This window comes from Drosophila mojavensis, unplaced genomic scaffold (assembly GCF_018153725.1).
Source record: "Drosophila mojavensis isolate 15081-1352.22 unplaced genomic scaffold, ASM1815372v1 contig_74, whole genome shotgun sequence".
Lineage (NCBI taxonomy): Eukaryota > Metazoa > Arthropoda > Insecta > Diptera > Drosophilidae > Drosophila > Drosophila mojavensis.
In genome coordinates, this window is record NW_025318899.1 from 15559136 (window position 1) to 15584605 (window position 25470).

General features: G+C 37.7%; 3 protein-coding genes across 10 annotated transcripts in view; 2 read left to right on the plus strand and 1 right to left on the minus strand.

Annotated features, from left to right (window-relative positions):
- The first annotated feature begins 754 nt into the window (after positions 1-754).
- Positions 755-10026, plus strand: LOC6582658 (probable serine/threonine-protein kinase ndrD). Of its 2 annotated transcripts, XM_032731348.2 has the most exons (3): positions 755-1228; positions 1318-1618; positions 8219-10026. In XM_032731348.2, the coding sequence occupies exons 1-3, from the start codon at positions 1078-1080 to the stop codon at positions 9291-9293; spliced, it is 1527 nt and encodes a 508-aa protein (XP_032587239.1). In that variant the 5' UTR covers positions 755-1077; the 3' UTR covers positions 9294-10026. The 2 variants fall into 2 exon arrangements, with proteins under 2 accessions (XP_032587239.1, XP_015018038.1); XM_015162552.3 differs by lacking the exons at positions 755-1228; positions 1318-1618 and adding an exon at positions 7510-7667.
- Positions 10027-12315: 2289 nt separating this feature from the next.
- LOC6582659 (muscle M-line assembly protein unc-89) lies at positions 12316-14962 on the minus strand. Its single transcript, XM_002008316.4, has one exon. The coding sequence runs from the start codon at positions 14841-14843 to the stop codon at positions 12537-12539; it is 2307 nt and encodes a 768-aa protein (XP_002008352.1). The 5' UTR covers positions 14844-14962; the 3' UTR covers positions 12316-12536.
- Positions 14963-18074: 3112 nt separating this feature from the next.
- LOC6582668 (hemicentin-1) overlaps positions 18075-25470 on the plus strand; it is a 223083-nt gene continuing 215687 nt past the window's right edge. For 4 of the 7 annotated variants that reach the window (XM_044010149.1, XM_044010150.1, XM_044010148.1 and 1 more), the window contains exons 1-2: positions 18075-18271; positions 19234-19483. The gene's annotated coding sequence lies outside the window, so the exon portion shown is untranslated. The remainder of the gene's footprint in view (positions 18272-19233; positions 19484-25470) is intronic. The other 3 variants (XM_044010152.1, XM_044010154.1, XM_044010153.1) reach the window with 3 other exon arrangements.

The window sequence follows — 25470 nt, forward strand, 5'->3', positions numbered from 1 at the left end:
ATATAGAACAGTTTGCCCATCTCCAACAATAACAGCGCGAAGTAGAATCGACGGCAGCTACTGAAAAACGTCAGCGATGCAAACGCGTCAACGGATTTTTGTGTTACACATAATTCCAGTGCTTGATTTGTTTCAGTGTGTGCGTGTATGAATGTGTGAGTGACGTTGTCGTCTCCGTCGCTCTTCTTTTTTGCGCTCATTCTTTTGCTCGCTTTTACTTTCTGTTGTTGCAATTAAACGGCGTTTTTCCGTCTGAACACCAGTAAGACGAAAGAGAGAGAGAGCGAGAGCCGACGCGAGCCGAGCTCAGCCAACGGCCTGGACTGCTCTTTGAGCGCATCGTACGCTATCGTTCGTGGCGGCGACGTCGGCGCAGGCGTCGATAACGGTAATGCCGCCGCGCACACACGTTGTGTATTGGCCCAGGCAGCGACGCCGAGCACAATTGTCCGAGAGAGAAAGACAGAGAGAGCGAGAGGCAGAGTGCGCGCATGTTGAGCGCGCGTGATTTTGTGGCTCTTTCGCCTGCGCCTGGGTCTTTATTTGTGGCTCGCGTGTGTGTGATTGTGTGCGTGTGTGTGAGTCGTGTTTGTGTTTTTATACCCTTGCGCTGAGCATTCGAATTCTATGACGAAGTTTAACAATTGCTTCGGCCTCACTCAAATGCCGTTTGCATGACAAAGTCGCTCAGAGTATTTAGTGTACTGCATGCGAATGTGTGCGCTTCTTGTATGTTTTGGCTTCGCATCGTGAAATGCGGGCTTGCTGCTAGCAGCGCTGCTGACGTCGTTGCCATCGACGTTGTCGTTGTCGTTGTTGTCGCGGCCGTCACAGCTCGCGGTGGTTGTTATTTTTTTGGTTTTGGTTTTTAGTTGCTGTTTAAACTTGGTCGTGAGAGGGTAGCAGCCCCCGTCGTCAACCATTGCCACCCAAACGATCGCGCGCTGGCAAAAAGCAACAAAGTAAAGTGAATGTGATAAGTGAACTTTGGGTCAAGTGAACAAAGTGAATCTGGCTGGCGCGCTGGCCAACAAAAATAGATACAACATTAACCTACACATATTGCAAAAAATTCTAATGGCGCCCGCTGCCGTTGTTGCCTCGTCGGGCACCTCACCCACCACAACGAATTCGCTGCAGGACATGAGCGCAGCCGCCGCGGCCATAGCGCTGGACATGAAGCCCAAAGTCGAATTGGCCGTGGTGCCAGCTCAAAAGATTAAGAAATGTGCGTACAAATCCAATGAGACTCTACAAAAAAAACAACAACAACAACAACAGCAACAATGAAACTGTTTACTTCCATTGTCTTTCCAGTGGTGCGCCGTAATGCCTCCGACAAGCTAAAGCTCATCAAAATGGTGCACGACAATCCCATCTTGTGGGACTCGCGCCTGCCCAACTTCAAGGGCGCCGAGGAGGAGAAGAATCGCGCCTGGGAGCACATTGGCCGGGAATTCAATGCGCCCGGAAGACGCGTTGCACGCGCCTTCAAGTCCCTGCGCGAATCGTATCGCCGCGAATTGGCCCACGTAAAGTTGATGGGCAACGGATTCAAGCCAAAGTGGAGCCTGTACGAGGCCATGGATTTCCTCAGAGATGTCATCAGAGAAAGAAAGTGAGTACGAATTGCAAGCGAACAACAAAATCAAAACAAAAACGCGAACAACCCTTAACAAATATGAATAGCAATAATTAGGGTGGACCTAACACACATTTTGCATGCACTTGTTGAAGTACAAATAAAAACTTAGCTTAGAAATAGTTATTTAAAAAATACTTAAATTCATATAATTCAATAAGTACATATTATTATTAATATAATTTAGCTAGTCCTATATTTTATATACAATATTTATTTATTGGCAGACAAAAAATATTGAAATCCATTGATTATTAAGTAATTACTTAAGAAAGAGGTAAAAAAAAAAAAAATACTTAAATTTTTTTGTGGGTATATATCATGTATTTTATTTAGATTCTGTCTAAAATATAATTAAGCTTGCCTTTCTCATACATACATATTTATTGATTTATTTACAGAATAAATATATGTATAAATTATGTTGACTATTAAGTAGTTAGATTTGAATTCATATACTAATTTAAATAACATTTATTATTAAATATATGCATTTAGAATTAATTTTTAGACTCAGCCTAATATAATTTAGCTTGCACTTTTAAGGCTCAGCCTAATGGAATTCAGCTTTGTGCTTCCCAATCGTGGCACACATACATATATATGCATATTAATAGCCTAGAAACTACTGGAAAACCTTGCTCGCAATATATTATTATGATCGGGCTGGGCTTATCGGACTGGGCTCGGTTTACACCCACCTGAATTTGGTCACTTTCCATTTCCAATCATTGAATCCAATCGTGCCTTCCATTGTCTCTGCCCTTTGACTAATATTACAACTGAAGTCGGCAGCGATAAGCGATTGTTGTACACGCATTGCAAGCCGACTCAGACAAAAACAGCAGCAGGCGTAAGTGTGTGTGTGTGTGCGTGAGCTGTGTTATGGGGCAAAGACCAGCTCCAGAGTATGAATAACGGTTCATACTTTTGGTTTTACTAGCAATTTTATATGAAATGAATTGAAACCTCAACTTTAGATTAGCCAGACTTGACTTGGACTACGGCCAAACACACACACAGGCACATGCGTACACATACATACATGCATACATATAGAATTTGAGGTGTTCTTCTTCTTCCATGTTTTGCTGTCTTTTGCATTGCTGTTTACATTCGCCGCGCTGCTGCAGTGCAAAGAGCAAAAAATTCGATTCTAGCCAAAAGTCAGAAGCCAGATGAACGTTTCCTTTGCCACGTTTCAGTGGATGACTCAATCGATCTTGTTTTGAAATTGAAATGATGGTGCATATAATATTCTTATTGTAGGCGAACTATATATACATACACACAAATATACATATGTATATATACAATACATATATGGTACTTATTTGTTGTTCAGTGAAGTGAAACATGGCATAAGGCGATTCAGTTTGTGGGTTTAGCGGGGCGGCGAGCTCTTCATGATGTTCATTCTTGGAAAGCTGACTTCCACTGGATTAGTGGGCCAGTTGAATATAAAGTTTAGTTAGCTAATGAAATAAATATTGAATTCTGATTCAGATAAATATGTATTTTTGAAATACTATGTAAAATATGTATGTACGTAAATGAATTACTTCATTCTTCCAACAGCTGGAATATTGGAAAGCTAGGCTGTAAGCTGGCAGACTGGAAACTTTGCACATTGTCATTTTGTCAATTCTTATCAGAAGAGCAGAATTTTTTAAATATTTTTCTGGTACATTGCTTAGGTTTTATTTTGATTATATTATCTAAATCAAATACTAAAAAAAAAAAAAAATACTTCAGTATAGTTAATAGTATAATAGAAGATCGAGTTAAGGCTTTTATTGTGATCTAGAAAATTAAAAAATAATATAAAAAAAATAATTTATATATTAGTTTACATTTTGTTATGATCCTTAGAACATAAATCAAATAGAATATTCTGTATAGAATATATTCTATATTAGATAATATTACAAAATTAAATATATCAATGTTAAATATTTTTTTAAATATTATACTAACATATTTATTTTTGTTATTTTATATTTTATTCTTATTATCTATATCATGATAGTCCTTTGCCTATCTTATGACGTTTGTAGCCCCTCATTTGTTTTATCTCTGTTGCATTGCTCTGCCATTTTCATGACACGAGCAAAGAGAGAAGCAGACAAATCTCCGCTAAGCCTCTGTAAAAACATCTGCCCAATATACACACAGACACACACACACACACACATGCACACACACTTGCATATGCAAATATGCGAATATACGCGTATTTTGTGCTGCGAAAAAAAAAATCTCGAAAAACGTTGGACGGAAAAAACCAATTCGAACAAAGAAATGACCAGGCTCTGGCCTCACGGCTCTCGGCTCTGGGCTTCGGATTCTGTGGCTCATGTGGAGCAAACAGCCAATTCGCCGTGCCCCTCGCCGCACTACGCTCTATGAGTGGATGTGTGTGTGTGAGTGTGAGTGTGTGGTGTACTTTATGTACATATATTTATATGAAATAAGGCCATTTCCTTTCAATTGACTGTACCCACATCGGCAGCAGCAACCAGAGCTGAGGCAACACAGTCGGCGGCCCCGGGTCCACACATGCCCGCACACACACACACACACACACACACATACATAGACTCTCACACACACATACTTATTTAAATTTTTATTATTTTGAGCTGATAACAGACAACGGAACGGGCCGGGCTCGGGCCCGAGACCGTGGCTTGAGCCATAAAAACAGATCTTGTCCAGAGCGAAAATTATACAACGCTATTGTTGTTGTTGTTTTAGCTATTATTGCTGCTGCTGTTGTTGTTGTTGTTTTTGCTGTCGGCATCGCCACTTGAACCAAAAACAAAATCGAGGGAAGCTGCAAAAACCAACAAAACGCTTTAGCCTTAGCGGCTGCTGCCTCCGCTGCCTCTGCTTCTGCCGCTGATGCTGCTGCTGCTGGTGGTGGCAGAGCGAACGAGCGAGCGAGCGAGCTAGCGAGCGAACCAAACGAACACGAATGCAGCGCGAGCGGCGCGATGCGAGCGCGAATGAGCGCGCTAGAGAGAGTGATAAATTAACGCAATGAGCGGGCAGCAAATATGAAAATGACAATCAGCAGCAGACGGGGACAAAACGAAGGAAAGAACAAGCGAACGAACGACGATGAGCGATTGCGGCGAGTGGACCAAGTTTAGAAAGAAGCGTAGATTAAAAATGTGTGTTTTTTTTTTCTTTTTTGCGAGAGTGAATGAGAGAGGTAGAGAGCGTGATTATATGAGTGATTGCATGTGTGTGCGTTTGGCTGAGCAATTGAGGCGACGCAGCCAAACGGACCAGGGTTAAAAATAAGTACACGAAGCGAACAGCCGCCAACGGGGTTGGTCGGTCGGTCGCCAACGGCCAGATGACCAGGGTCTGCGGCGCTCTCTTTTATGCTCGCTCTCTCAGCCCACTCTACCCCCCTCACTCGCTCGCACGCTCACTCTCTCAGTCTGGTCGTGCTCGGTTCTGTGTCACGCTTATGATTTAATAAGCAAATGAGCTGCAAAATTGATGAAATTATTGCCGAGCCAAGCGACCCGCTTACCCCGTCCACGCTCCCGTCCCTCTAGCAATTTACCACACCCCAAGCTCTACGCTCGGGGCCGAGCCAAGCCGAGTCGAGTCGAATCGCCAGCCTGAGTGGCTTGACCAACCGCGCCCCATAAGCATAAAAACGAATCTCAGCTGGTCTCCAGTGGGAAACTGATCACCCAAAAAATGAGAAATACTTTTGCATATGCGTCACTTGAGGCCCCACAAAAAATACTGGGCGTATACCCAATTTACGCAAGAGTGCCACAGTCCACTCGAATGCAACGCAAATGTTATTAAAATATTTACAGCGATTAAGCAATTGTCAACCAAATATTTATATTTTGCAATCGTTGAGCGAAGCATGCAAAATATATGATGGATTGACTGATTGATCAGTCATCAGTATGAGTAACAAAAGAGAAGAGCTATACAAATTTACAATCAAAATTAACTCACAGTTTTGTTTTACTATAGCAAATTCGTGCTGAGTGATCCATAATATAAAGGTCCTTAAAAATAAAAGATAAACCAGAAAAACTATTGCATAAAAAATTGAATAGATTGTGGGATAATATTGTATTATCTGTTTCTTAACCTATCTCTATACATATTTATTTGTATATTAATTTAACCTTATAAATGTATAATATGATAATATATATTATAATAATATTTCTCTATTAATCTTTATTTCTGTTTAGCCAATCTGTCAATCAATCGATTGATCTACCCTATCTCTCTATTTATTTTTTAAGACATCTTCATTGCTATCTATGTACATATATGTTTTATTATATAAATCTTTTGATATCTATATTCATATATATAATATACATGATATGTATCTTAAAAGCGATCCTTGCATGTCCAGCATCAAGGATCTCCTTGGTCGTAAATCTACTGCTACTATTACCAAAACTATATTATTTAAACTCATATAATTTAATATAAATTGTGTTTAAAATAATTTTAATTCAAATGTCTCAAAGTAAAACGCATTTCACAATTATTGTTAAGAATTTCGCGATTATATGATTCTTGGGAAGTCATCACAATATTAACCACAAATAAAAATGTTTGTTGATTTGACTTGACTTGACGTCTTGTCATTCGGTTTGGCTTATCAGAGCAATTCAGTTCAGTGCGGTTCAGCTAGGCTAGACTGAGCTGAGCTCAGCTAAGAGCGGAAACTTGACCATTAGTCAGTCGTTAGCGCTGATAAACCGACGAAATGGGGGAACACAAAAATTGGAATTCCTCATAGAGAGCTACGCAATTAAATAGAAATGCAAACTGTCCATCCACTGGGTTTTGGCTGGGTTCTGGGCCCTGGCGGAAACAAACACTGATAAGACTTGGGAAATAAACGAAAAATAAACACAAGAGAACCAAATGAAGGAGAACCGCAGAAACCACAAGCAAATAGCAAACAGCGAACGTTTCTTCGGCTCTGTGAACATGTGAAAATCCATTTGGCCCTGATTATGTGGAAAATGTGAAATATGTTAAATGGAAAATGAGAAATGAAAAAACACAAAAAAAAAATTGGAAAGATGGAAAATGTGAACGCATATCATTTTACAGTTCCAATTGTCAACTACCTGCCCCGGAGGCCCTAACAGCAAAGGGAGCTCCGTCCTGGCAACTGGGCCCAAGCCTTGGCCCAGCCACAATTTCCCTCTTACCCCCGTTTCGCCTCGCCTTGGGTTGGTCTAAAAATAGCCACGTCTCGCTGCATTCGAGGCATTCAGGCAGCTGTGGAAAATGCGCCTGAAATTTGAGTAGCACAAGAAACCAGCCCCGAAGACTAAAACCAAAACAGGAGCCAGACCCAGAACCAGAACCAGAATCAGAGCTAAAACCAAAGCAAAAGCCGAATCTAGCGAAAAACATCACGAGTTTTTGGGTAGTTTCGAGTTTTGTTGCTTTCTTTTATTTTATATTTTGGGGGTTTGTTAGAGCACGTTCCTGTGATTCGAATTGTGTCTCTTTGGGGTTGCTTGGCCCCATTGTAGAGTTATTTTTAGAACAGTTTTACAACTAAGGAGAGAGAGAGAGAGAGGGAGCAATGAGGTTCTGATACATGTTATGTAGATCAACGAAAAATGAAATAAGTATGTATATGAAATAGTATTCTAATGTGGGAATATAGAAGACAACTTAGCTAATTTTGATATTTATCATATTTATCTGAATTTGTCTACAGTATACTAATAATAATTATTAATTAAGATTTTGCTCCCTATTATTAAATCCTATATATATTAGTAGGCCATGGCATTTCATTAGTAATATTTGTCATTATTCTATAGCACCTAAGTAGGCATCCGAATAGTTATTATAGAAACATTTATCATTTGTGATTTATTCGAACTGTTCTACAAAAAGCAAACTGCAAAAAGCATATATATCTTTATCGAAAGTTTACATAATCTAGAGCTGCGATTCCACCTAATATGCCTAGACGTCATTCCAAGAAGTATAAGCTGTAAGATTAATAATATTATTTTCTATATTGAACTATGGTTCTTAGTTCGTAGCTAATAATAACTATGCAGACTAATATATAACAAATATTTATGTATATGGACTATAAATATATAAAATAAATATAAAATATACATATAGATATATATACATCTATGTATATTATTTGGTGTCTTTATAAGTCGGATAAATAACCGCATAATTGTAATTTATTAATTAAATTTAATTTGGTTCCTATCTAAGGCATTAGTGTTCGGATATATTCTTTAGATTGTAGATCGGAATATATGCGTATTGGCTGATAAAACGACCATGCATATTTATCGTTTATCGATAGTCTTGTTATAGTTCTAGACCAATTATATTCCATATAGATGAATTAGATTAGTTGATAATATTTACCATGAGCTCCATTGAGTAGTACCGATTCTACTAAGTCTGTTAAAAACTTCTCTTCTCCGTCTCTTTATTTTCCTTTTTTTTTTTCTTACCCCTTTGCCACCTACTACATTATAACTCAAACTCTCTCTCTCTCATTCACTCTCTTTCTAGGGGCGCTTCGCATACTGGCGATCTCAGTTTGAGCGCATTTGCTCATCACTTGCACAATAACAACAACAACAACAGCAATAATAATAACAACAACAATACAAGCAATAGCAACAACAACAACAACAGCAGCAGCAACAACAACAACCATCACAGCATTTTGAGTGGCAGCAAAGCAGCAGCCGCAGCCGCAGCCGCAGCTGCAGCCGCTGCCGCTGCCGCCGGTTTGAAGTCGCACTCATCCTTCATCGATGCATCGGAGGCTGCACTGAATCTGTCCAAGTGCTCGGGACTGAATTTGAGCCACGATGATTACTTCTACGATTACAATGTAAAGTCGGAGCTGGATTTGTCGGCTGGCGGCGGCGGTGGGGGCGGGAGAGGCGCTCGTAAAGCGGGCAGCAGCAGCAGCAGCAGCAGCGGTGGCAGCGCCGGCTTAGGCTTGCGCTTGCCCTTGCCCATAGCGATGCCTATGCTGCCGCTGCCCGCCCACCAGCACCAGACGCTGGCCACGGCACAGGCCATACACAATGAGAGCCGCGTGAGCTCCACACGCAACGACAGCGCCGCTGCCGAGTCGAATCATCAGCGGAGCTACGATGATCTCGATGCCAGCTCGATGCGTAGCGGCGACGAGGATGCTGGCAATGCCTCCGATGAGGTGGAGGAACTGGAGGCCATCGATGCTGACTTTCCCTATCCCATCATACTCGACTCGAATTCGCCGGGCAGCGATAATGGCGGCAGCGGCAGCGGCGATGCCCAGACGCCCGTCAGTGGACGCAAGCGACGTCGCGCTGCGGAAGCGGAAGATCTGGATGATGAGGGCGACATGGATGGCGATGACTATGAGGATCAAATGCTGCAGCAGCATCGCCACTTGCGCCAGCAGCAGAATGTCACAGCCGGTGAACTGGATATGCCGCCGCCGCAGACGGTGCGCGAGGTGCTCAACTCCAAGTTCTGTGGCTTCATCTCGGCCAAGCTGAACAGCATGGAGGACTCGGAGGCCGATAATCTGATGAATCGCATACTCCTGCTGGTGGTGCAAATGCAACAGTGCGAGACACCCAAATAGGCGAAGAATGTGGAATCAAATTTGGGTTTGGGGTTTCGGGTTGGGCTTGGGGTTCGGGTCGGGTCGGGATTTTTTTACTAGTTTATAAGTAGAGGAAGAGCTCATTATGGATTAATGCAGCTGCTCAAAGCAAAACGTTTTCTTGCCATTTACCAAAATGTTTCACAAATCTGTACTCTCAATATGCCATAAATCATGCCAAAATTGTGCCATGCCAAAAAAGAAAGAAAAAAAAAAAAAAAAAAACACGAAAATATAAGAATTAATGGAAGACTTCTTTAAAGCTATATCCCAAAAAGAAAAGAAAATAAAGAGAATGAAATATACAAATGTATGAACTCAATGAAAAGACACAACAACAAAGACAAAGATAGTTAGCCATATATGAGATTTAGTTTATTATAAACGTTAATTTAGTTCTAAGTGGATCTAACTATATATACATACATATATACATATGTAATTGTCTATATATGTCTATATTATAAAACTGTTTCAGTTTGATTTCTAGCTCTCTTCAACATTTTTTTTTAGTTCTACCTATATATATCTAAATATTATCTTAGCCAACGTCTCATCACATGTTATCTTATAGTTTCTCTTCTTTTGAAGATAGTTCTTAACTCCAATCATGAAGAGTACAAAACAAGAAAATTGTATAAATACTTTGGAAGTTCTACATAAAGTGGCAAATACATATTAAATATATTATTTCATATACATTTACCTTAAACTCTATTCTTAGTTACTCAATAAATCATATTTCATTTTAATATCATTTCTCTAATACGTTTGCAAAGCGATGTAAATATTTATAAATGAGAAGTTAAATAAAATATACATATTAAAGTTATTAAAAATTGTTGGGAATATTGTGAGCAAAAAACAAGGTTACTTTGAAAAATATATATATATATATATTTGTAAATATATTTAAATTATATTTAAATTATTTACTAAACAAATAATATATAGCTAGAAAAAATGCGAAATAATTAAATAAAATTATAATAAATAATAAAATAATATATAAATAAATAAATAAAATAAATAATTAAAAATACTAAATAAATAAATAATTAAAAATGAAATATAAATAAATGATAAACTAAAATACATACATATAAAAAAAATTAATAATTAAATAAAAAACTTATAAATACAATAAAAATGAAGGAAAAAATAAATAAATAAAAGAAAACAAAAACTTAAATAAAATAAAATGTAATTCAAAATAATTTATTAATTTTACTATAAAGTTATTATTAATAAAAAAATAAATAATAATAATAAATTAAAATACATACATATAAAAAATGTAATGATAATGAAATACAAATTAAATAAATACAATGAAAGTGTAATAAAAAAAAAAAAAATAAGTAAATAAATAATTTAATAAAAAAAATTAATATATAGTAATTTATTAATTTTACTATAAAGTTATTAACATTATTATTATTATTATGCTAATTTCGCCATTATCCCAAATTAAATTCTTATATTTTATGTAGAGTATTATTATTAATTTATACATCACAAGCTGCTTAGTTTTGATTTCCATGAAGTTTACCTATTCCAACTGCTCTTCTAACTCATCTTTATTTTGTCAAATCATTTTCAGCCCTTGTCAATCATTTAGCCATCTATCTTATCTGCTGACGTTACTTACCATCTTCACACAGAAATTTGTGTTTATCTCAAAATATCATTAAACAAGCCAGACTATTAGCATATCTCACACATATGGATCGGCTCTTTAATGGTTTCAACCATGACAAACTCACACATTTGGCCAGATGTCAGGCGCACACAGATGATAAAGAGAGTGAGAGAGAGAGCGAGAATGAGAACGACATAGACCCGCAGGACAGGACTTGGTACGGAAGGCGTCATAAAAACCAGTCGACAAATGAGACAAAAGATAAGCCCAGCAGCGCATGCGCCATGGGACAGGCGAGGTGAGGGGGGTAGCCAGATGTGGGTATGATATAGACCAACTTAGCAAGAGGCCCTCAAAGAGACACGGCTCACTCATGAATGAAGCGGATGGGAAAACGGCGAGAACAATACGGCTGCTGCTGCTGCCAAGATGATAAAACAACCCTCAAAATGCCAGGTCGACACGATCTGGCCCTTTAGACGGGTCACGTCGCGGCACGGTATGGTACGGTACGGTATGCTCTGCTACCTAACAAACCGAATGCAAAAAGTACTTTGGATATGCGCGGAAAATTGCCAAAAACTGGTTTCATTCAGCATCAGCTTATTGTGTGTTAGCCTTGGTCGAGAGCGCCGCTTAGGGGATGCTGCTGTGCGGGTTCAATGACCATGGCCAGCAGCAAGCAGCCAGCATCTAAGGGTACGGCATTGGTACAGCTCACAGGCTTCCTTTGAGTCAATCAAATGTTTGGTTTTGTCAGAGATTTGCTGCACTCGGCAATGATTGAATGTAAGTTGAGAACTAAATGAGTATATGAAATGAGGTCCATTAAAATTTGAATATTACAAAGGGGAATGACGTTTGGAGCTGGATAGCTTTGATTTTGTTTATGTTATATAGACTTCATTTATATTGGACTTAATCATGCGGAATATTCATTGATGTAGATATAGATGTAGTTGTTGATATAAGATCCAACACTTCCACTGCTTCCGCTTCTATGAACTACGTACGACTAGAGTTTTAACTTTAATATTATTTTAACTTATATTCAATAATCAGTATATAACTGACTTTTATTGTAATATTTGCAATATGTTCAAGAAGTGAATAATGCAAGACTAGTATTACAATATAAATAGTAAACATTACTAATAGATCCTGGTATTGGAGAAGGTGAATATCTTTTAGACAGTCCCCATATATGTTTAATGGCCTTTGTAAACCCTAAGATAAAAGATTTAGACTTTTATTTGATTCTTGATTTAACATATAACTAAAACTCATATCCTTTTATTATTCCTATACTTTCATGTATTCTCTCTCTTATAACCCACCCTAAATTTAAACATTGAAAAATATAATATTTATTTTTATTTTTCATAGCATATATGCACACATTCATTACGCTTTACTTAACAGCCCTTTATAAAATAAAAATATGGAAGCTATCTAGAATAATCGCAAGCTATCCTAAAACATTGTCAAAGTCAGTGAAGACATTGCTGAACTTTGAGAGTGTTTTAAAATAACTTAGGATCATAAATGGAATCGCTTTACTTGCTTCCAGAGCTACGAGCTCAAGCCATTGCTTCCGTAGCAGCGTTTTGACCATCATCTTTGGGCCTACTAATTTGATTCCTCTCTTTCTTTGGAGCATTTTGATCTTCCACTTGGGTGCGCAGCGTTGAGCAGATCAGCTTATAGAATCGACGCCCGAACTTTGTGTTCTGAAGCGTGCCATATTTACTGGAAGAGCTGGGATAAACTGGATAGCTATTCTTACACTTCTCATACGATTTGCTCGTGCTGAGCTGAGTTGCTGGCTGACTATAGAGGGAGCAGAGTTGAGCATAGGATTTGGACTTCATATTCATGCTGCTCTGTTTCTCAGTCACTGCGGTTTTCTTTCTCTCTCTTTTACTACTTGTTTTGCAGTCTGCTTCGCAGTCGCATTCATTCTTTTCAGGCCTTTTAGGCTTTTCCGACTTTTTGCGCTTTTTAGGCTTTTCAGGCACTTCAGGTTTCTCAGGAACTTCAGATTTCTCAGGAACTTCAGGTTTCTCAGGTTTTTCAGGCTTCTCAGGCACGTCCGACTCCTCCTCACTTGGAGCGTAGCCGTGATCATAAATGTTGTCTGATCTCGTTGGGTTGATAAAACCTCCGCAAATGGAGCTTACGCCCAGCAGGGAATTCGCTGTGGCTCGTAATTGTGCGATTTCGGTATCATCGGAGTATTCGTAACACAAGTTGGGCTCACTTTTGAACTTGTACTTCACTCTCTTCAAGCAGCCCACTTCGCTGCGCTGTGACTTGAGGCAGGATTTCCTTGTGCATTTGATGGGATTCACCGAGATCTGTTGACCCTCCTGATAGGTGTGACAGGACTTGCAGACTCTCATATTGGAGTTGTTCTTGGCACAAGTTCTTGACATATTATGGGCTGGCGCGCATGATTTGTTTTGCTCATTGGAGGCATTGTTGGGGCACAGCATTCTAGAGCTCTGCGGACTGGTTCGACCGGCCGAGTCTCGAGCTCTAGCTTGCTGGCCCGATGGGTCCTTGCCTCCATTGCAGCACATGCATTTCTTCCTAACTGGATCAGCAGGAAGATTGCTCGAGCTTTGGGTGGAACGATGCGAGCTAGTTCGACTCTGCCTGCTGCCAGTCTCACTCCTGGAGGCCTGCAAAGGGGAGCCTCGCGGCGATTCCTTGACTCCATGCCGCGATCTCTTCGACTCCTGCTGATGGTGCGAGTTCTGCTTATCCTGGGCGGCAAATTGTTGCAAGGTCATATGCTTGATACTGCTAGTAAAGGGACTTAGCATTGTGGACATCAGCGGACTACGCCGACTGAAGTTCTGAGCCCCATTGTTGGGCTTGTTCAATCTTTGAGCATTGAAATTCTGATGGGATGTACTCTGGCGACGTTTCTCCTTTTCTTTTTCCGGTGGCTGAGCTCTCGAGTTGGTTAGACTGTTTCGCGACGATGTGGCGGGCTTCTTGGACTTCTTCGAATTGTTTTCCTGTTGGGCAGCAGTGTTGCGCTGAGAGTTAGTTTTGGAGCTCCGTTTGCTGGCCTTATGGGGATCACTCAACTGTGAATTGCTAAAGCTGGAGGATTTGGAGGCTTTAGCTGATGATTTGCTTTCCCTATTCTTCTTATCCTTATCCTTTTTATCTTGCTTATTCTTGGCTCGTTTCTTCTTCTTCTTCCCCTTTGTTGACTGCTCCTCGTCGATCTCATCTTCGCTGTTGGCGTCGGGATCCCAGATCTCCGAGAGATAGCCACGCTTGCATGCCATCGCAGTGGCTTTCTCCCGGCACACGATGCACTGGCATTCCCTCTCGTGTTCGTCCTCGTTCGAGGAGCGTGAGATGTTGTCGTCCTCCTCGCACTGCCAGTACCGGCGCGACTCGTAGCTGCTGTCGGTCTCGGCACAGAAGCATGCGTCCGCTACCTGGGCCAAGTCCAAGAGTCGACTGCGCAGATCCCCGATGATCTGGCGCTGCTTGCGGCGCACATTGCCCAAACGGCGCGAGTCGCATCGCAGATTGGGCAGCTCGTTGTCCTGCTGATTGGCATCGATGCCCTGGCAGATGACGCGCTCCAGCTCCCGCAGCAGGCACAGGCGCTCCTGCCCGGAGGACGTGGTAATTTGTCGCAAGCGAAACTGTATCCTGGCATAGTGCGAGGATATGGAGAAGAGGGAGTCCTGCAGGCTCTGCACATCGTCCTCCAGCTGGCACTCGTATTCCGTTAGCTGGCGGCTCATCACCATGCCTTCCTCATTGATCCATGTGTAGCTGCGCGAGCCTTCCGTCCGGGGCTCCGGCTCACTCACACTGTCAACAGATCGGTTCGGCTTCTGCCAGCACCATTTCATTGTTTCTGTTTGAGTATTTCGGGGCTTTCAGTATTTTGGGGTAGTAGCTTTTTGGGCTGGGCTTGAATTTTATCTCCATTTAGCATCGAAATTTTGATAGGAACCGAAAAATCATAAATGCCAAATTCTGAAAACCCCTTCAGGTTCCACATAGAGTAAGCCTTGCCCTGTCACTTGAACGTAGCCTCGTAGCCCAGTCCCGTGCATGAACCGTGTATGAGGGAATACCTTGGGATATCTCTGTCTTGAGAAAGTTTAAGAAGTTTTCTTTCTCAAAATAAGAAAAAAAAATAAGTTATAATATATAAAGTACTAATATAAAATATTAACATATAATATATAACAATTAAGTATTAAGCTAAAAATAAATTATATAAATATAAATTATAATAAATAATTTATAAAAATGAAATTTTTAGATAAGAATAATATATAAGTGGAAGATTTTGGTACTTCTCTCAACATTTTTTATGTCCAATAAATATCTGTAGTAAGGTATTAATCTTCAACTGATTTTTATAACATCTACATTTAATTTTTATTATATATTTAATAGAGCTTTAGCAGGGCATTCAATATATCTTATCCATATCTAAACTAAATCCTATTCATGTCTAATCCCAATCAAATCAAAATCAACTTCAAATATAATATGTTGCATATTTTTATAAAATATACCATCATAGATAGTCCTGTGCATCTTTAGTTTCAGAAGTATCTCAAGGATCTTAACTTCCTACTCACAAATACTTTTTTATTGTCCCGTGAGATAATTTAGTATTTTATCAATGAGCTGGATTTCTAGCTTCTTAATTAAATTGATTTAAATATAAAATATCATCTGTGATTAATAAATGATATCTACGTATCTTAAAGATACTTTTCATACTTTTGTATCTGCTAGATACCAAGTGCAGCCCCTAGCTTATCTCTGTTGCCTATCTATTGCATTTCGTCTCTTTCTCTGCAGCCCCATAACTCGATAATTATTCATATTGATTCATTACAATAATGAGCTTTTCATCTTCTTCATGCACGTCAATAATTAGGTTGTGTGCATTTCTTGCGACCTGCCGCAGGTGTTTGACCAAGTTCAAGCTGTAAGCTCGACGGCAGCTACTGTTGCAGCTGCTCCAGTTTCTGCTGCTCTCCATGCAACATGCAACAGAATATGCCACGAAATGTGCAACAAGCTGAAAAATTGGCAGTTGTAATCAATGCCCGGTCCATCGGGCATACCCCGTGTCACGCCCACTGCCAGGCTGGCCTAACGCCTCCGCTGGGCGCCAGTGCAGAGCACACTAAGCAAATTTCATGTAGCCAAAAGATTTTAGTCATGTTGCGAGCAATTGATTTGGGGCCAGCTCCATGCGCGAGCGAGCGAGAGGGGGAGGGAGAGGAGTACGCTACGCATTGGAATGGAACAGCGGATGAACATGAAATTTTTCGCTTGTGCGTGGTTAGAGCTGGGAAGGGGCATGAATTGGGTGAGGCGAAATGGAAAGCTGATTACCGTTAACAACAATAACAATGACAGCAGCAACAGCAACAACAACAGCTGTTATCAATTTCATTGCATAGTCTGCTTTAAGGCGCAGCCAAAGTACCGCTATAATATGAGCTCACATATAACGGTTATGCTCTGCCGGCCGGCATGTTTTTTCTTTTGCTTTTGCTTTGCTTCTATCTTGAGGCAGGTTCATCATCAGGCAGCAGCAGCAGCTGCTCTTGTTGTTGTTCTTGCTGCTGCCGACAGCGTTTGCCTTTTGGCTTTCGCGCTTCGTTCGTAGCTCGTGCTCGTAAATCGCCGCGTGGCGCCTTCGAGTGGCCGACCGGGCGCGTGCAGTTAGGAATGACAACTCCAAAGTGTCAGCTGCCAGCAATTTGTGGCTTTCAAATGTGGAGCAAAGCAATTCCAGGAGCGCAACAGAGCGCTGTTACACAGACAGACAGCGAGAGAGCGAGAGGTAGTTAGAGAGTGAGTGTGTGTGAGCTGTAGAGAGAGCGCCTATGTTAGGCGCTGCGAACGTAGGTGCTGCTGGAAGTTTTATGGCAACTTCGGCAGAACGTTTTGGCATTGCGAAACATGGGAAGAACGCTTCCAGGCATTTTATGGCAAGCCATTTAAGAGAGCGCTTTTGTTTACTTAAGAGAGCGGCAACTGGAAAGCGGCTTTTGTTTAGATATTTTAAAAATATATGTGTGGGAGCTTAAATAACAAAATTATGAATGCACAAATATATGAAAGCTTCTATTTATTATTATATTTATAAGATTAATTTAAATTTTAATAAATTTAATAAAAATCTGTTTATCGATATATTTGAAATTATTTAGAAGTAAAATAAATATAAATCTATTCATTTAAATTTTTGTGAATAAAGTATACCTATTTTAATTTTATTATATAATTTTTTAAGTAGAATTATTTGAATATTAAAAAATTTGAAAAATATATTTATTTTAATTTTTATAAATAACAAATAAATATAACTGCGATTTTATTTTATTATTTTAAATGCAATATTAATTTATTTAAATTTTCTTTTGCATATGTCAATCGCCATTTCTCTCCAGCAATTCCTCTGCCATCCTTCACAGCTGCTCGCTGTCAAGTGATTGTAAATTCGTATAAATTTCAGAACTGGCCGCACTTTCCATGCGCTTCCAATGCCTTTCCCGAATGTGCAACAGCATGCAGAGCGCCATAAAATTACGAGAGAGAGTGAGAGAAAGAGAGAGCACCAAGGATGCACGCCGTCAAATGCATTACATACGCCCGCTCTCTCACTCTCTCTGTGTCTGTTGAGCTCAAAAACATAACAAATCATTTATAATACAAAGAAAAATAAATGCTACATATGTGAAAGTAATATTTATTATTTTATATTTCATATATAATTTTTTAAATATTTTATAATATTTTTAAAAATATCAATAACAATAAGAGGTATGTTTAAACAACAACATTCGCAGCGGAACACTTTGGCAATGGGTCGAGGCAGAGTTCACGAATGCGTCTAACGGTAGCCGGCGCTTTGTCTCTGTTTTGTTGTTTGCTTTTGGCTAACCATTCGCCTCAGCTTCGTATCGCATTGGAAGCCTTTGACTGTCGCTGCCGCTGCTGCTGCTGCTGTCGCCTCTGCTGGCTGGCTGGCTGGCTGCTGGTCGTCGTCGTCGTCGTCGCCAACGAGTGCAGCGAATTGGGCGAGCTGTGTGCAGTAGTCGCTTCAGTTGCAAACGAACGATTTAAGCGAAAAGTTCGAAAAGTTCCAGCGCCGTGACGTGACTGAAATTTGCAAGCGGCCGAGCGAATCTCTTCACACAGCCTAAAACCCAAAAACTGCGTGTAAATTGAGCTAAACAAAAACAAAGCGAAACACAATTGACTAACAAAAATAAAAGCTAAACGTTTTGGGCGGGCAACGGTAAATGCCAAACCGAAGCAAAGCAAGAGTCAAGCAAATGCGCTTAGCGCCCAAGTGTCAAGTGCAAAACAAATCTCATTGGCTGTTGGCAGCTGTTTTTTTCACGTGTCTCGCACACGAAACAACTCGCAAAGCCGCATCAGCTGTGCCGCTTTATGCATTCGAGCTGCTTGCGGCAGAGCTGCCGGAAAGTGTGCTATGAAAATTTGTAAAAATTAACCAAATTTACAGGCAGACAGAGAGGCAAATACTTTTATGTAGAGAGTCTGTACAACTTGGGGAATTTATGGAGGTTTTTTATAAAAGGTTTTAAACTAGATTTATGCAGGGCAAGGGAAAAGGGTTTCTTCTTAATTGCTAGTATTTTCTTTAACTAATAGACTGTTATTAGAGTTTATAATACTAGTTTGATCAGAAATATATTAGAAAATATAATTATGTATATTCAGTAATATTAATGATATTTTTATTATTATATTACATATAAAAGTCAAGATTTTTAAGTCGTGATATTATAAATAAATATAATGTAGATCTAACAAAACTAATATAATTAGTGGATTTTTAGGTAACTCTTGACATTTGAATGTGGAGCCCCTTAGATAGCTTATTTTGCCAAACAGTTGTAATCGAATTTTATAAAAATTTCGAGTCATTTGATAAACTGGAAGTTATTCTTGTGGCTTTTCTTAGCTTATAAGCTAAACACATTTTTGACAGCTTGATATCCGCTATACCTGCAGTCAGTTTGTATCATCTCGATTTATTTTTAGCTACATTAAGAGCTTTGTATCAACATTTGAGGCTAGCTGTAAATTCAGAATAGATTTCTTTGTAAGTCAACATTTTGCTGAAGAGATAATGCTAGGCACTAATATATTCTTCTGAGCTTGTTTCTTTAAACCAAAGTCTCGTATATTTGGAATTCTTATTTATATTTATATTTAATTTCCAACAAGCAGCTGCCACGTTTTCTTGCAACTCATAAATAAGTCCAAAGAAAATATATGTATGTATATGTATTTATCAATATGTATCTAAAATACGTGTGTGCAATTCAAGAAATAAAAGCAAGTCGTCAATAAAATCAAAAGGCATAAATCAATTAAAAACAAGTGCGGATTTATTTAAACAATAATAAAAGAAATTCAATTAAATTCGATTCCATTCAATTTGAAGACAACGAACTATTTGTTGAGCTGTTATTTATGGGTAAGTTGAAGCTGAATATAATATTATTAAAAATATTGATATACATTTATGTGTGATATAAATAATAATACATAGAACTTGCAAAAATAAACTTTAATGTAATTTTAAGCTGATTAATAAATAATTTAAATTATATTTAGACTCAAGTTTTTTTAATTTTTTTTTTTTTATTATTTTATATTTAAAGAATGATCAAGTTGATTTATTTTAAACTTTATGTTATATGAATGTGTGAAAATATATAAGGAAATTTTAATTTTTGTTAAGGCTAAAATTAAAATTGAAAACCAAGTTAACTTAGGGTATAAATATAAAAATTATTATATATCAATAAACTATATGAGTATTTATCATTAAACTTATTTGATAAAGATAGCTTACATTTTTCTCAATATACATTTAGTTATTAAAATAAAAAAAAGTAAATCGAGAGTTAGGAAAAATTTTACTTCAATTTAAGCTCCGATTAAATAGTAAGATAGCTTGAATATAAACTGTGTTGCATATAAATATATATTTATATTTTACTTTTATACACATACATACATATACAGCAGCAACAGTAGCTCCAAACGTAAAGCGTCTGCTGAGCTTAATGAAAATACCTGCAGCAACTGCAGCCCAATGTGAAGCGAGCTACCCAAAAAATAAGTGAGAAAAGAACTATATTAAAATACTTTCAGTTGGCAAAGAATGCGAATCATTTTTAGACGAGTTGCAAAATAAAATTTGAAAATAAAAAATAAATGCAAAGGAAAAAGAAAAACAGGAAGAGGCAGAGGCAGAGGCAGAGGCAAAAGTTTTAGTCAGTCAATCAGTCAGAAACAAACAGCAGCGAATGCTGCAATTGCGAATCAACAAAGCCAAAGTGCGAAAAGTATTTTAATTAAACACAAAAACACTTTAAAATGCCAAATGAAAAATAGGTAAGGCGGGGGGATTGATGGGGGAAATGGAGATGGAAAATATGTGTAATTGTAGTGCGGCAGCCGAGGTGCGTCTAGGGAAATTGTTTTGTTTTGCTGTAAGCTGCAGCCTTCGATTGTCATTTGTAGTGGGTGGCAGGTGGGCTGCAGCAGCTCACCTGACTCTAACTCTTCAGGTGAAGTGCGAATTGAAGCGTCGCTCGAGTGCGACCAAAGAAAAGCTCGCTGCTCGAGTGGAAAAGCGCCTTCAAGTGCTGCACAAGATACAAAAGCAAAAGCAAAAGCAGAAGCAAAAAAAAAAAAAAACAAAAATGATGTTGATGGAAATGATGCAACCGAACAGCACAATAAGTGACTACAACAACAACTACAACAACAGCTACAATATTTACAGCAACTACTAGAAGCTGCAACAGCTTTTGTCTGTCCCTTGGCTGAAGAAGCGTACAAAATTCTTGCTGTGGAATTTTGTTTTGTTTTTTTTTTTTTTTTTTTTGCCCAGCATTATGCGAACAAAGGCATAAATATGTCTATGAAAATGGAGAGCAAAATATTGATATGCAGAAGCGTAAAGTGTGCTTACCTTTAAGCAGGTGACTCTGCCTGCTGTCTAGAAATGTGAGAAAATTGAACAAATACCGTTGATGGCTTTAAATAGTATAAAAAATATAAAACAATGTAAAGTTTAAATTTTCTTTTGATTAATTCTGACCTAGTCTGACAGCTGATAATAAAAGCAGCTTCTGTAGTACTTTTTGAATATATACTGCATGTATTCACAAATCTAAATTATTATAGTTTAAGTTAAGTTATTACTTTACATATATAAGACTTTATATCACTTGATTTTTTAAAATATTTAGAGTGTATATAATAAAAAATAATAAAATATATATAAGGATTGTATTCAAATAATAATAAAAACTAAATCAGATAAAAAAAAAATTCCTCTAGAATTTTGTTTACATTTTAATTTTAAAACAATCTTTATATTTATTATTTTTTTATGGTATATACTCTAAAAATTTTTAATAATTTAGAGAATAGAATTATTTTGCATATTTCAATCTTTGCCAAAACTTTATGCTTAATATATAAAAAATATATATTTATAAATATGAAAAATTAAGAAATTAACAAAAAATTTAGATAACAATTTAGTTAGCTGTATTAATAATCAATATTGCGAAACAATCCGGTAAAAAAGCTAAACATAGTTGAATAATTACAGTAGAGAAACATCTGCCAGGCACATTAGTAGGCAAAGAGAGCTAAACATAGTAAGAGACCGAAATATAGATAGATAGAGAAAGAAAGAGAGAGAAAGAGAGAGAAATAGAGCTAGAACGATTACCAATGTCTGGTTGGCGCTTTGTAGTTGAAGTTTATTGAATTTTAAATTGTATCCGCTTAAACAATGCCAAACCAAATAGCCGAAGCCAATAAATTTCGATAAATAAACTGGAAAAACACATTTGGCCCAAAAATTTGCGACTAAAAACTAACGAAAAGCCATAAAAATGTCAGCGAGCATTTCAATTAAAAATTCATGTGAAATTTGTGTTTGGCGTAAAGAAGAAGAGGCAAATTCAAAAGCAAATTAAAATTAATATTAAAGCGTTTTCAGCGTTGCCCAAAAAGCTGCATTTTCTCCCTTGTGTTGAGTGTGCCACGCCCACTAAAATGTTTTTCAAATTATTCACATAATTACAGCAGCTGACGGCAAATCAATTAACGATAATTCTATGCTAGGTTCAAAGGCCCAGAAACTAAAAATAAATAAATAAAAATGAAGCGGAATATGGACTAAAGTTTAGGCGAGAATGAAATATGCTTTAGCATATTAGTTAATTGAGCTCAGTGCTTTTCTTTTATTTAATTATTTATTTAAAACAAATTATATACATATATTGAGTTTATTTTTAAGATTTCGCATTGATGAATTAAACAAAATAAATATTTTTTTTCTATGATTATTTACTATAAATAAAAAAAAAAGATAATAAATATATATTTTTCTAATTTTGTATTTTTTTATTTATATTTTTTATTATTGCATTATAAATAAATGAAAATATTAATAAATACATATATTTATATATACAAATAAAACCATTTATCTATGATATATCTATCTCGATTTTTATTATTTGTCGAGTTTTTGAATAATATTGATAATATAAATATATAAAATATTAGATAAATAAAACAATTGAATATGAAATACATAAATAGTAAATATTTAATAAAATATGCTAAAAACGTTTAAATATATTAATAAATAACATAAATTTTTGTGCTATAGAAAAGCTGAAATAAAATTAAAAAAAAAAAAATGAAAATAAATAAAATAAATTTAACTATTAATTGGTATAAAAATGTCATCCCCCACATCTTCCCTGCTACGCTTATAATACTCTCAGTGAGAGTATCTAAAATAAAAGTAAAAAAAAACCAATACAAATATTAACTAAAATTGGAGTTTTTGTTGTCGTTGCTGCCGTGTTATAAATATTCCCTGACATTTTGTGGCATTTTTGCATGTCAATAATATTTATTGTTATTATTTCAAAAGCATTAGCGTGGTTGACTTCAGCAGAGGGCGGCACAGGCAGGGGGCGTGGCCGGGCTGGGGCTGGACTGGACTGGGCCATGTAGGCGCATTCGTGCTCGCCGTCAGCCGCAAAGTATGCCACAAAAATGTGCAATAATTGCTCAAGGGGCAGGGGCTGAGGGGCAGTGGAGCTATTGGATGTTGGGGCTATGGGCGCTGGTGGCGCTAGATGGCTGACTGGTGGTGTGTAAGGAAATTGGGCTGCTTGTTTTGCGCCTCGTAACGACCAATAATTGTTACAAATCGAAAAACAGCGCCTCAAAAATGTTCCTCATTTCTGTGTGTTTTTTTTTTCTCATTGCCTAACTGTTCCTGTTTTTGTTGTTGTCATTTTTCTGTTTTTTTTTTGCTTTGTAATTTTTCACATTTCCCAAAGTTCGTTTGGTTTCTTTTCTCTTATTTTCTCTTATTTTTTTTGTTTTGTTTTGCTGTCATGTAAATCGATTTGTGGCGTTTGGCACGCGAACTTTCGAAAATGGAAGCAAATTGAAGAGCAAATTGGTTGGATTGTGCCAGCATTTAGAAGGGTGCTTCACTCATGTTTAACTGCCAATATCGATATAGATATATATATGTAAATGTATTTATGTTTGTATGCAGAAGTGCTTCAAGTGCTGTGCCCTTAGCTGATCGGAATATAATTGCTACTGGTCAAATATATTTGGTGCTTAGTTTGTTTTATTGACAGGATGTAAAAAGAAATTATTTTTGGGCAACATTTTGCAAGTGCCAGAACGCTTGAATGTTAGCCAAAGTGTCGCACAAAGTTCCGTTACTTAAGCGTAATTCATAAATGTATTTGAAAGTATTTGAATAATTACTAGGGCAGATTATTGAGATAGAATTGAGTTTTACTTTCCGCAAATAGATAGAGCCTATGAAATATTATTCATGTTTATTTATCATTATTTTGTCATAAACAATTAAAGCAGGTTTTCTTTGTGGGAGGATTTATTATTATTTAATTGATTATATTTTTTTTGCACAGCTTTGCCTCTAAGCTTCTTCCTTTTCTATTTAAACATTGCGCTCTCGTTCTTCTTCCTCTACTTAAACTATTCGTTGCAATTATCGATCGCCTTATAGCCATCGATCTGGTTGGTTATCGATAGTTGTCTATCTATTGATGGTTAACTAATCTCATCTATTATTGGCCTTTTATAAGTCTTTTCTCTTCTTCTCTTTCGCTATTTGCCTTACAGCACAATCAAAATTCTTATATTCTATTATTACAATTGAATAATTCGTATTTTTTTCCAATAAAAATAAATAGAATTATTATAATTGAATAGTAAGAGTTTTTTTTAATATGCATGCATATAATTATATAGACATTTCCAAGCAGCAGAGAAGAGTTTCAGCTCTTCAAGTCGAGTTCTGCCAAGGAATATTTCTATAAATATATATACATATATACTATATATTGCACATATTGCAAGCTATGCTACATTTCATGTATATATGTGTAGCGTGTGTGTGTGTGTGTGCTTATGCATGTATATAAACTGGTCGACTCGCTGTATGACAAGCCGCAAAAAACAGCCTCGGGCAAGGGGCTGCAGTGCTCCACTTTGAGCGCTACAAGCATACACAAACACAAACACACACACACGCACACACACTCACAAACATACACATATAGACTTTGGTGCATTTATGCGGCTAGCGGCCATGAGCTATGGGGCATGTGGCATGAGGCATGGGCGCAGCAAAGTTTTGGCCACACAAAAGCGCGTAAGCGTATTATTAATGGCATGCATCTAGGGCGAGAGAAGGGGAGAGGTAGGTATACTCTCTCTATGTGCGTGCGTGTGTGTGTTTCGATGTTTTCAATTGTGCGGCACAAAACCCAGCGGGTGCTACGTCCAGTTCATATTTAGTGCTGCGCCGATTTGGCCAACACTCTGGCCAAGAGGCCAGCGTGCGGACTGGGCCTATTTATCAGTCGGTCGCCACCAATATTGGTAGCTCGCTGTATATGTATATGTGTGTGTGTGTGTGTGTGTGTGTGTGTGTGTGTATGGTCCGCTTTCTAGTTGTTAATTTCAATTTTTGGCCGTTTCACTTCGTCGCCGCCTCGTGTTAATTTTCGCGTTGATTTTTCATTAAAAATCACTCAAACAGAAAATATTTTCGAGCTTTATAATTAATCAATTCTTGTTTAATGTAAAGCAATTTATAACGCGGCGGGATATGGGATGTATTTTGCGTTATTGATTAAAGCGATATGACGATGGGAAATTTAATGAATATTTGAAAAAGAGGAAGAGACGGAGAGACATATTATAAAGAAAGTTGAAGAGATATAGAGATTGGGAAGGAGAGTGTGAGAGAGAAAAAAAAGAAAATAGAGAGCGAAAAGGGGAAAAAGACAGATGGGGAGAGATGGGAAGACAGCGATGGATATATAGGGAGAGAGAGAGTGAGAGAGAGAGAGTGAGAAGAGG